This window comes from Triturus cristatus, chromosome 1_2 (genome assembly GCF_964204655.1).
Source record: "Triturus cristatus chromosome 1_2, aTriCri1.1, whole genome shotgun sequence".
In the NCBI taxonomy this organism is placed as follows: Eukaryota; Metazoa; Chordata; class Amphibia; order Caudata; family Salamandridae; genus Triturus; species Triturus cristatus.
The window spans coordinates 355,933,672-355,946,424 of record NC_140580.1 but is presented as its reverse complement, the minus strand read 5'-3'; the positions used below and the strand labels follow the sequence as shown (position 1 = coordinate 355,946,424).

General features: G+C 44.5%; 1 protein-coding gene across 1 annotated transcript in view; it reads left to right on the top strand.

Moving 5' to 3' along the window:
• Positions 1 to 12,753, top strand: part of DNAJC11 (DnaJ heat shock protein family (Hsp40) member C11) — a 595,493-nt gene that overhangs the window by 392,108 nt on the left and 190,632 nt on the right. The window contains exon 5 of the mRNA XM_085604469.1: positions 2,966 to 3,094. Within this exon, the coding sequence (XP_085460595.1) occupies positions 2,966 to 3,094 (129 nt within the window). The remainder of the gene's footprint in view (positions 1 to 2,965; positions 3,095 to 12,753) is intronic.

Sequence of the window (12,753 nt, the reverse complement as noted above, 5' to 3'; positions counted from 1 at the left end):
CACCTGTTCACTCATTACATGGACGGTCTGTAAATTGAACCTAATGTCCACTATTTCATGGTTGTAGTGCACTGTGCTTTGTATATTGATACACTATGCCATTTGCGTGAGTGCATTACTCAGTGTGTGAAGGTGCACTTTGAAGCAGGTGGCGGCGCATAGTTCTGACGGTAATGGTGTTCCTCAGGTTATAATTGCTTGTGCAGTGGGTGGTGTGGCACTGTTCTGTGAGTGATTGCGCCCTGTGCTATATGTGGTGGTGCACTATGCTGTTGGTGGAGCTACACCATGCAGTGGCTAATGGGGAACTGTCCCGGGTATATGGTGGTCCATTTTTTGGCACCTCTCTCGCTTGCTGATCGAGGATTGTATGTGTGGTATGTTTCAAAATGTTGTCTGTGCTCCTTTTCTGTCTCTCATTCACGTGTTTGGTGAACATGGTGTGTGCTACACTTACGCAAAGGGCTTTGGTACACTGGCAATAAACTATTCCTCCAAATCTTTTGTAACCACTTACTCGACGTTTATCTCTGGACAATTACTACCCTTGAGCTGGAAACCCACGTTTATCTGTAGAGCACTGCTTCTGATACTGTTATTCAGCAGAAAAGGGGTGAACTGTGCGGTACTTTCCCCTACGTTGGATGTCAAATATTGCCAATATTTTCAAGGTCTTAATCTATAAATAAACCCAGATACATATAATGCTCAATATTGCTTGTGTCTGCAATATATTTACTTACTGTTTATACTGCTGCTTGATTTACTCAGATGTCTGTTAAACTGACCTTATTTCCAGAATGTTTGTCCTGAATTTTTACCCTCTTTCCTTTGTATAGCCCCCTCCCAGAATTTGCCATAGACCATTGCGAATTTATTGTTGCTCTGTCGTACATTGCTGATAGCTAAATACCTGTGCTAAAATTGTGCACCTATTTGTAGGAGTGTGATGGACTTTGTTTTGCTGGGTTTATTTATGTATGTGTGTATGAATATTGTATTTATATAGTTCAAACCTAGCCAAAAGGGAGTAGACTGGGTCAAAGATAGGCATAACAGCAAAAAATTTAAAGGACACCACAAAAAAAACATTTGCTTTAGCTGAGGGCAAAATACACACAATTGATGGACGGAATGCAGAACAAATCAAAACATTCACCCCCAGTCAAGAGATCTGGGTTAAATCCATCATTGTTTGCTCACCATGCCACCCATGGCTGGGTCCAAACTGGAAAACGATGGATTTAGGCCCAGATCTCTGTACTGGGGTGAATGTATGACATTGTTCTGCATTCTGTCCATCAATAGTTCTTTTTGCATTTAGCTGAGGGCAGGCAGCATTTGAGCATAAAAAAAGGATGGGGGCCTGATTTTAAAAGTAGCCCCTCTCTGCTGCAGCCAGCCCTGCTTCTCACCGGTCCCTCTGCTGTGCAAGCCTGCCCAGGTCATCGCTGAGGGCCTGACATGAACTCTTACAATTATTTTGATTGTGTTTTTTCTGCTGCTAGTAGGCCGGTGCCCCATAAGTTCATTGCTGACCACAAGCATTTGAGGTATTACTGTTGGAGAAAATGTGGGGCTCTGAGGGGACTCGTAGATGTGGAAACATTTTTAATTAGCAGAGATTGCTCAACCCCCAAATAGCCGAAAGAAGGAGCAGACATTCACTTAGGCCAGAGTACAGTCGCGTGAACAAGGTCATATCAAAGGTTGGTTTGCATTGTGAACAGTGAGCTGATCCGTGCTGCCTTCATCATGGTGTTTTAAGTGCAGGTTGGTAGAGTTCATGGAGTGATGTGACATTAGTGTATACGGGGTATTTGCAAAAAGAATTAGAAATGACTTGATTGTTCTGTGGTGGTTCTGAATATGAGGACATGTGAGATCAGGAAGTGATATTTGCAATCCTCTTTTAGAATAAGGTTATCGCCTAATAGATCAGCAGTACATAATCTGCATAGTGATTGCACTTGGAAAATTGGTAAACTCGAAGGACTCCGTATTCCTACTAGGTAGATGGGGGCCTAACTGGCAGGTTTGCTAGTATCGCAGGTATCCAATAAAATGTGAAATAGTTATTGCGTTTGTGTTGGGAAGGGTCCAACGCCCGAGCGCTGTGAGGGCACGACAGATAATCTTGGAAGAAATGAAAAATTAAATCTCAAAATATTCCCTTTCAAGTAGATAACAGGTATATCTTGAGAGAGACAGTGTGTGTGTGTTGCATGTGGCCCCGTATGTTTGCACTTGCAGACTCAGTGCTTTAAATGGGCAGGTCCTGTTCGGTACTGAGTACCTGCACTTACTTAATTTGGAAACAGAAGTACCTACTTATCACTAGGGGTGGGCAGAATTTGCGTAGTCGCGCTATGCAAAGCTCCGCGAAACGGTAAAAAATCTCCGCGAGCACGCAGAAATTCCACGAACACGCGGAATTGCTTGTTCGCAATGCTTTTTTCCTGTTTGCGAATGCTGTTTGCGTGCTCGGGGGTAATATCTCGCAAACACACATTTTGAGAACGCGATCAAGCAAAAAATTCCGCGAAGCTGCGTAACGCAGAATTTTGGGCAATTCCACGTTCTCCGCGGAACGCGAATTTACCCAAATAACGCAAATTCTGCAAGCAGAACTGAATTTAGCACCCAGGCCTACTTCTTACCATTGCTGCAATATATTTAATAGGAGAGTGCCGGCGCGTCTCAGGAGCAAACAGGTACTCTGAACAGGAATACCAGCACGTCTGTATTTCCAATTAAAGCACTGTGCTTCTACTTAATTCTACATGCCTAAAATTACGTGTCCGTTTTGGGAAACATTTGAAGCTGTTTGTCCAATCGCGAGCACCACACAATATGTGAATGTTACATCATGCCTTCAGGAGCTGCTGCAATAGTTTCTTATAGTGTGTTTGTTCATCGTGTGTTAGTTATTCAGACATGTAACTTCCTTCTCCTCTCGTTTCAGGGGACCATCAGTGTGGGCGTGGATGCCACCGAGCTCTTCGACCGGTACGATGAGGACTTCGAAGACGCACCCGGGAGCACTTTCCCTCACATCGAAATCAACCGCATGCACATCGCCCAGTCAATTGAGGTACAGTAACGCCGCCGCCTGTTACCCAGCCTGCCTCGCGGCGGCTCCGAATTAGCAACGCAAAACCAGCGCGGCGTAACTTCAAAATGAAGTGCCGCTCAAGTTTTATTTATTCCCTCATCTTTATGTATGGAGGGATACAATTACCAACTTTTTAAAAGATTAATTTCCACCTGGGAATGTTTGCGCAGTAGCTCATACATTTTGAGTTAAAAACACATCTGCCTTTTTGGCTCCTCTGTCAGGGCATCTAAATCTTCGCAGCAAGTTAGTCATGATGCAAAATGACTTTCCAAGTCACCACGCTGTGGCTCTGTGCACGTGCCCTGATTTTTCAAGGACTGTGCTCGGTTATTTGTCAGTCGAGGTTAAAACCGACAGAAGCGCCCCCTCTGCTCTGATCGGAGATTTTGTAGCTCTTTCAGGGTCCGACAGTCCGAATGACAGATAAGGAACTCAGCCTGACGGTTCACGCCGCTTGGGTGACTCCTGGACACAGTACATTGATTAAATGAGTGGAAACATTTATCTAGTGCCTAAAGGGAGCCTCTCGAGGCATCAAAACAATTTCTTACAAACTCAGACCCAAACCACCTACGGCCAGGGTACAAAATATCCCTCGAGTGTTCTCATCCTATATGACTTGAAATCGTTTCCTACCTAGTCTTTGAGGCTTGTTTCTTTCAGTGTCTTTTAAAGAAGGCTCCTTAAAACAAACTCTGACGGGACAGACTTTCCACTGTGTTTCTGGCGTCACTCACAAGTTCGGCCTACCATCGGTGTGACTTCTATACTGATGGGTACAGAGGCGCAACTAGAGCCAAATTTCTGGGGGGGGGCTAAGAAAAGATTTCGGGAGGGGGGGGGGAGGGGCGGAGTCTTTAAGCAATAGGCAGAGTGGAGCTGCAGGGGCTCTTAGAAGGGGTGAAACAACAGCTAGGCCTCATTAATATGCAAATGGTCTTTTAAAGACCTGTGAAGTGCTCGGGTGCGGCTGTGTGTGTGCCCGGGAAGCTGTCTCATCTCTGGCGCCACACACGACTGGGGGGGAGGGGGGGGTAGGGGGGGGGGGGTGAAGCCCTTTGAGTCCAATGGGTGCTGCGCGCCTGGATGGGTATCATTACCTCAGCCATTTCAATTTCATTTTGGCTTATGACTCCTAAGCCAAGTAAAGTCAATAGTATAAATAAACATTAGACCAACTTACGCGGGCCTGAAAAAATTAATTACTGTTAAAAAGTTTAAAATATCGGTTAGCATCACAATAAATGGAAAATAATATATATATTAAAAAAATGCTTTAAATTTACTGCTGAATCACAATTCGTCATTTGGTTAATAAATGAAGAGGAATATGGTGGTCGCTTCCTGTCTGCTTTGCCCCGTTTAGGTTTTTCCATTTCTGTAATTACATTCCTTTTAGATTTATTTAATAATTACGTTTCGAAGGTTATAGGTGAGGGGTGGCTGTTTCTTTTTGATGAAGTACCTTCTGTTGCATCACTGTAATTGATATTCAGAAATACATTGTAACATTTTTATGGCTTTAAGATTAGAGTTTGGTTTCTCGATTTTGTATTTTGTTATAATATACTTGGGCTAGTTTTAGCTTTACCGTCGACGTTACATTTAGATTTGGGTTAGCTTCATAGTTTGAGTGACCTGTGAGACTGGTGGCATGGTTAGTAATGATAAACATATTGAAGAAATGTGGTCAAAGTAACTGGCATTTTTTGTTCAGGTTTAGGGGCTGCAGTGATGGCTTCTTGTAGTAAAAGTGTCTAAAAAATGGGGCCTATTTATCCCTGCTCCTTCATTTATCTGCTCCAGCGAGACAAACCTCTTTAAAAAAAAAGAAATGAAAACATCCCTCCTGCCTTTCTCCCTTTTTCTTTCCTTCTTTCCTTTTCTTTCTATTCTTTCCATTCTTTCTTTTTCTTTCCATTCTTTCTTTCTTTCCATTCTTCCTTCCTTCCTTCCATTCCAAGTGATCCCATGGGAACCTTCTATCCATGCAAATACCTCTTATCAAGCGGTCTGATGTAAAGATGCCAGACTGTGGAACTCGCTCCCTCTGCTCTAGCGGAAAAGAATCCAATCATTTGGCCTTCCGCAAACAGCTAAAGACATGGCTTAGGGGAACTAGGTGTTCCCTTCCACCTCTATGAACTGCCACAGCACTGGGATGCCTTTGGGTAGCTACGCGCTTTATAAGTGCTATTTCATTCATTCATTCACTATCATTTTAGAAGCCATGCAAGCGTGCACTGAATCGGTGGAGGTACTTGGAATGTCACCTCGTTTTGGGATGTGAGCTGTTTGAGCGTATATGGTGCCCTTTAGACCACATTTTTGCTTACAGGATTTCTTACTATCCTACATCAGCGATAGTGCCATTGTACATCACATTCATTTCTGAAATGAAGAATCACTAATATGACTTGGAAACAAAATCTAGCAGTGCTGTTGTCTTAACTTCCACTTAAAGGAACAGGTGTTGCCTTATCCACATATCCTTTAATCATTTTTGGGCAGAATGATAATTTGATGGAAATGCTGGTGGTCACATATCAAGGAATTGTCTTTTACCTTGACAAAAAAATGCTCTAAGTAATACGGAACACATAACATGTAGCTTGATCAATTCCATTGCAAGTATTTAAACTTCAGAGTTTGTTCTGCAGCAACGTGGCTGACAGTGGTGGCTTCTCTGCTTAGGCAGAGGAGTGTCGCCCCACTGCTTGAACTGCAAGCTGAATACAGAAAATAAAATTATAGTATTGTTCGTTATCATTTTGTTTTCTGCATTCAGCTTGCGGCTGAAGCCAGGAGCGGCGAGGCTGGACTGCCCATGTCACAGGGGGAGGAGTGTTGGCGGCACCTAAAATGCGCTTGATGGTTTGGCCGCCCGTCTCGGGCCGGCCAAAGCATCCTGCGCAATCTGAATGTTCTCCATGCTGGCTGTATTACAGCCTGCTCAGAGAACATGCACAGCCTGCCAGCCCCTATCAGAGTGCCGAACCACGGCGCTTAGACCAATCACAATGCTGCTAAGGCAGCGTTGTGACTGGTCAGGGGATTCTGGAAGGCTCTGTGCTTCCTGGGAAGGAGGACAGACGATGAAGAGGCGGCGGCTGGCGTTATAGGTAAGTGTTTTTTTTTGTTTTTTTTAAATATTTTATTATTTTTCACCCCCCTCCTCCACCCTTCCACCCCTGTTTGATAGCAGCCGCTACTGGTGGCTGAAGGAAGCATTTGTCTTTAAGGGACGCTAAGTATTACCTTCTCTTTATAGACCACACTTTTGATCCCTATGAAAGTATTGCTTTCAGGCAAAGGCAGTAGGCAGCTTTTATATTCTGGATCCTAGAGCTCAAGGGATCTGCAAATCATTGCACTTATAGCTAGTCTTAAAAATAGTCACCTTTTAAGGTTAAGAGAAAATCTTTATTTAAAAAGTAAGAATCTGTCAAAAGAGAATTGATCAAAATACTCTGGAACTTCACAAAATTAGGTACATGGCACAGACTGTGTACTTAAAATATGGTAACACAATTATTGTAAAAAATGTACAAACCAAATCAAAGGAAACAGAAGAACATCTCCATTAATGCATTGAAATGGGGAATGTAAAGTTCCTTTTCTCTTTCCCGAGAAGGTGCATGCCCAGTGGAGGAGGCGAAGGAGGAAGAAGGGGAACTGGAGCGGTGCAGTGAGTGGAAAAATGGGCCAGTCACAAAAGTGGGAGGGAGCACAATGCATGGCTTATTCGCCCAAATACATTGTGGTAAATGCAGTGCATTATAATACTCACTTTATTTGATATTCATTAGTATTCACCATTGTTGGTCCAGCCAGTGCTGTGTATCCCTAGACATGTTCAGGATATTTGCCCTTCTTCAGCATAGAGTAACAAGTAAAATGTAGGGCTGCTGGCAGTGCTGTTCACAGTAATCTCAGGTTTCTGTTATTATCCGGAGTGCAGGTAGATCCCCAGAGCGAGTCAGCTCAACAAGGAGCCAGTCACTAAAGGGTGAGGAAGCACCGTGCTTGGCATACCAGCACACAGTTCGCCCCGTTGAATTTTCATCTAAAGTGATTGTTATCATCCATTGAATTTATTGCATTGCTGTTGGAAAACGAGGCAGCATCTGTGAGGCCTGCACAAATAACATGACTACATTTGTCCTTCACTGGGAACCAAACACCCAATTGTAGCGCCTCACTCTCAGAGGGTAGCGTTGCAGAGCAGTCTGGGGCTTACTCATGGGAGGCGGTGTGGGCTAGTAATCGCCATTTGCAGGTGCACAAAAATAACACTCAATAATTGATTGTCCAGTCTGTACTTTGCTTTATAAAAGTAAGAGTATATTTATTAAACACACACACTACTCAATACTATGCACCAATTTACAAATATACATAAGCTGTTGGAATTACTTTGTGACATTGCATAACATCTCCACCCCTCCCGCAAAGGTGGGGGGGGGTGGGGTCTAGTACCACCACTCCCATGTATGCACATCAACTTGCCCCAATGCAGATAGTTGAACATAACCTGGAGCGAGGACCCTGCGCACTGGCACCATCCCAGTGGCGACCCACCCCATTACCTCAACAAGCATTAAAAAGGGGTAAACCTGCCTTGGTGACACATGACCCTGACTGAGCATCTCCTACTGACCATACAGTATGCACCTCTATATCTTAAGGGCTAGCAGTCTGGGGTCCTCACCTAAGCGCAGCAGCAAGAATCCATGTTTACGCACACTTTAGAATGACAGTACTCATCACCTTGGTTGATCATTTGAATGAATGGCAATTACAGCCCCTAAAGGCATCACAGATGAAATCACAGGATTACGCATCTACAGCCAGACACCCTAGCAGGACTGTCTGGCAACATAACCCCACTTGGCTTATGACATCTCCTTACACATGTGACTTACAGTCCCTTCAAAAGAAGTACTCCTGGCAACTACACTTCTCCTGCAGTAACCTCTTCACTTTAAAAGGAATCACAGGTAAAAGCATGGGATTACGTAAATACAGCCAGACCCCCTAGCAGGAAGGTCCAGCAACATAACTCCATTTAGCTTAACATCACCTTACACAGGTACTTCACTTTACACATGTGACTTTCAGTCCACCTAAAAAGAAATAACCACTAGTAAATGCATTTTGGTGCAATTACATCACTTCACCTCCAGGGGATGCACTTCTTCACACATCCCCCACTCAGCCCTTCACTTCATAATGCACTTCTCCACACACCCTCAGCTGTAGAACAAAAGTTCCTGCCTAGAATGTGTTTAAATGCTAGCAGAGCCCTTGAGGGGTAGTTTCCTTTAGGTCCCCATGACACTGAGGGTGGGACTTTTCTTCGTGTTGGGGGGGAAGACTGCGCTTCTCCAGCAGCTCCCCCAGCACCTTTTCACAAGTGAGGGTGACCCCCCTCCTCTGGGGGCCACAAAGCACCAAAACGGCAGATTTGCTCCTCTTTACCAGCCCCCGCCACTGGGAACACTCTCCTCTGCCCTCTGGGTCTCTGGGAGGGTAGATTCAGCTGTGTGCTGTCTTCACTGGCTCCCTGCGCCAGCCTTTTGCCAGGCTCTCTTTCTGGGCCCCTCTTGTCCCTGCGCAGAGGCTCCTGTTTCCGTGCACCACTCCTGGGCTCTTCTTTTGGTGCTGATAGGGTCCTGGGGGCAGTCAGGGGGTCTCTCCTTCCAACTGCCCATTGCGCCAGGCTCCAGCACCTTCAGCCTCAGCCGAGCACACACCCCAGAGAGACCTTCTCTTCCTGTGCAAGCACTTTTAAAAAGTTGAGTAGGGGGCTGGCAGGAAGTCTCTGTTGGTCCTATCAAACAGCGACACATCACGTCCCTGCCCCTGCTCCCTCCTTCTTGTCCAGCCTCTGAGCTTGTTCAAAATGGTGTCGTCCAGGGTTTCTGGCCACATGTCTGAAGCCTCATCCCCCACGCTGCCTTCCCTCCTTGGTGCAGCCTGGTGCCTGGCACCCAGTGACAGCTGCTAATTGATGAACCTGTATCCCCTCCCATCTTCTCTTTGTGGAGAGGAGGCCCTAGCTTGTGGAAGAAAGGTCATCAATCCATCCAGCTGAGGTCAGCCCTCAGCCTGGGTCTGGTCCTGGCTGGCTCACAGAAATACGACAGTTCTGGATGACTCAAAAGCAGTACAAATATGACTTTGGACTCTGCAGAATACTTCTTTTCACCTCCAATACAATGGACTTTAGTGCATGTCTGGAAACTGTAGGCCTTGTGGAAGTTAATTTAGCCATGGGCCCCACATTCCCTTAGGGAAATAATGAAGTGAAAACACAGTAAAACACTGACTTTCCCTGGCATGTTTCTTTCCAGCGTATAAAGCCTATTCCATATCGCCATCCAATACTGCATAAGTCCTGCCACACCATTCACTTTGTAGCTGCTCCTGGACTGCGCACGCTAGGAATCTCCCCTGCGCTGCCCATACACGTGTGCACACGCATGTACACATGTGTCTGCATGTAACCAGCCCGGTGTCCCTTACTCCAGCTGCTGCACAGTGGCCTGGTCAAGCCAGGGGAACACCAGTAAAATCCCCATGCAGTCTCTTACATCCTGAGTTCACTGTGGGTGAGTCCCAACTTATGAGGCTCCCCCACAGTAAAAGCTCAACAATTAGGTGCTCAAACAGCAAAAAATCCGGGCGGCCCATAATGTCAGAACCACCTTCTAACAATTGCTTCTCGGAAAATTGTGTGCTGGTATGCTAGGCAGTGTGCTCCCTCTCCCCTAATGGGAAAATTGTCGACTGGAAAAAAACCTGGTGGTAAGTAGGGCATAGAGAATAGGGAAAGAATAGAAGGTGTTGTATGTAACCAGAAGAGCGATGCCGAGACGGATGACAATAAAGGCACAATCCCTTGGGCTGTAAAGGAAGTGCAAAGGAGTAAGCACCGGGCTGAAGAACGGGGGCACTGTGGGTGAAGATCAAAGGACGGCACAAAAGTGGAGAGGGACTAGACTGAGAAATGGATCAATAAGGAGAATGAGCTGCAAAGGGAAGCAAACGAGAATCCTCACTGAGGACCATAACCTGAAAAAATTGCCAGTGCTCAAGGGACAACAAATTACCCATTGTAAAAAAGATTAAAAAATGAGAGAATTGCATTATTTAGTTGGACAAACGAGCCCAATGCAACCTGCTCACTCTACTTGTACAACAAGAGATTGGAGTGAAAAGCCTTCGAAAAAGGTACTCAAGAAAGCTCCTCTGAGTCTTTCCAGCAAGCTGTCACATTTAGATTTGTAAACTTTAAATGTACCTCTTTTTATGCAAAAGGTGCTTTTCCTTTTACCAACAGTGCATACTCTTCACCCATGATAAGTAAATCATGCTAAGCATAAGACACATTTTTCTCATAGACACTCCTTTGTTTTCCCTTGAGATGCCACTTGGACCACCTTTCCCAAACAGGTTGAGGAGCTCCTGACCTTCACCACCTTCAAGCCGTTCATCTAGAAGATGCATCAGAGCAGAGCTTCAATTACTGTACCCCACCATTAATCTGATTTTTATTCTACCCTTGTGGATGATGATTTTGGTAAATAGTTACTTACATTTAAGAACCTAAAACATCAGAACTACCTTCTCCTTCCTACCTCTTCCTCTTTTACTCCTCCCAACTGACCGCCTCACTACCACATCCACGTCAATCCTCTATTCAAATCAGCCTGCCCGTTCTGATCCAATTGCCTACATAGAATCCACACATCTAGTTCTTTCCTCTATTCCATCTGTATAACCACTGGCATCTGTTCACACCATGTGGTATCATCTCTTTTAAAAACAGCTGACCACTGCTTTCATTCAGACTACCATTCTGTATCGTACATGCCTTTTTTTTCTTTAAGTTCTTACAGTATCTGGGGTTCAATAGGTTTCACCTTTCCTCTCCTCCAATAGTTGACTAATTCCCAAAAGTCTGGTTTCTGTTCTATTCTCTGTACTCTGATTGCTTTCTCCAACTTGCCTAGTCTCTAATTTCATCACTTTAGCCCATTATACCTGTCTATTGTCCATTCCAGTCCTCCTCACCCTATCAACCACCTTTGATACAGTCTCAAATCTTCTCTATTTTACTTAACACTCCTACATCTGTCTTTCTGCATCACTTCCACCATTCTGGACTCGTTCTCCTTCTCCATCTGCAGCTACTCCTTGTCTGTCTAATTATCCTTGGCCTCAACATCCCCCCGTAGACATCCATCCCCAAGGGACTGAACTTGTCCCGCTACCGATCTATGCCTGGTTGACCTTATTTTCTCTTTTGGTTTCTTCTATCACTTCTGTTCCAATTTCGTCACAATCGCTAGCCTTCATTCTGCAGAACTACACTCAAATCACACATTATCTTAGGGCTATTCAGGAAACTGTACTACCACAATAACATGCTTGTGGGTCTTCCTCAGTATGCCCTTTCCCCAATCAACAGTCATCAAGTTTGTAACCCTCGTGCTCTTCGAACAGCAGCACCCCATTGACAACAGGCCAAAAAGTTCCTCACCTTGGTGTTGAATTTGGTTCTTTCACAAACCCTCTCTCTGATTACTCACCTTTCTGACCACAGTGTTGTGTTAACCTCCACCCTGTTTGCAACCCCCAGATCTTGTCATTGCTCTTTCTACCATCATGCACCACTAGACTAGATTTCCCGCCCTCTCATCCTTAGGTGTATATATTAGCCTTAATTTAGTTAAAAATCTCTCTCAAAACTCTCCTTCTCTGCTGAGAATGAGACTCATACATGCACTTAAAGAGTAATTTAGATACTGATGTACCCAGTGTGATGGACAGAATCATTAGCATAATTATGAATTTTGAATGTTCTGATGTCTGTTGAATGTCTGCTTTTGTTTTTCATATTTGCGACTTATTCGTGAATTTTGTTTTTAAAGATATTTTTAAAGATAATGGACATTTGGGGAAATAGAGTGACTCTGAGAAGAGCCTTTCTGTTTATTGTGTGTATATGACAGCAATAGATAAGACAGGATGCAGAGTTTCAAGTTCCTGAGAAACACCCTGTTCCCTTCGTCTGTGTAGTGAACTCCATCATTTCTATAGATTCCATGCATGTCAAAACGCAAGTTGTTGTAAATCCAGCACATGTTACGGTCTATGAGGAATGCAGACACTGTTTTATTAACCTTTTTCCTGGTTTTGCCAATCTGTGGACAGAATTGATTTGACCACTTCCATTTCTGCCTTTGGCATATGTTGGAGAATACCAAATCAGTGAGAGGGATGAGTGTCATTAATTGTACAAAGGTATCCTTCATTAGGATTTCCAATCCTACCCCAGTCGGTGTGCCTAGGGCATTGCCACCACAATGCACAATCATGAGGTCAGGGGGTTGGCAATCAAGAATGCTTTCATCCAAAGGCAGCAATTGATGCTACTTTAGCCTCGTCTGGCCAACCTAAGTAATGTCCGCATTAGGCAAACCCAAGTCCTTGTTAATGCCTCTCTTTTTAGCAGACTGTCTAGCCCAAAAGACATAGCTGTAGCCTACAATCCACACTAACCATTTTGATGTGAAGGTGCATTAGCAGACAGGAGAAGGCTGCAGTTGAATGAGACCGTTTTCAAT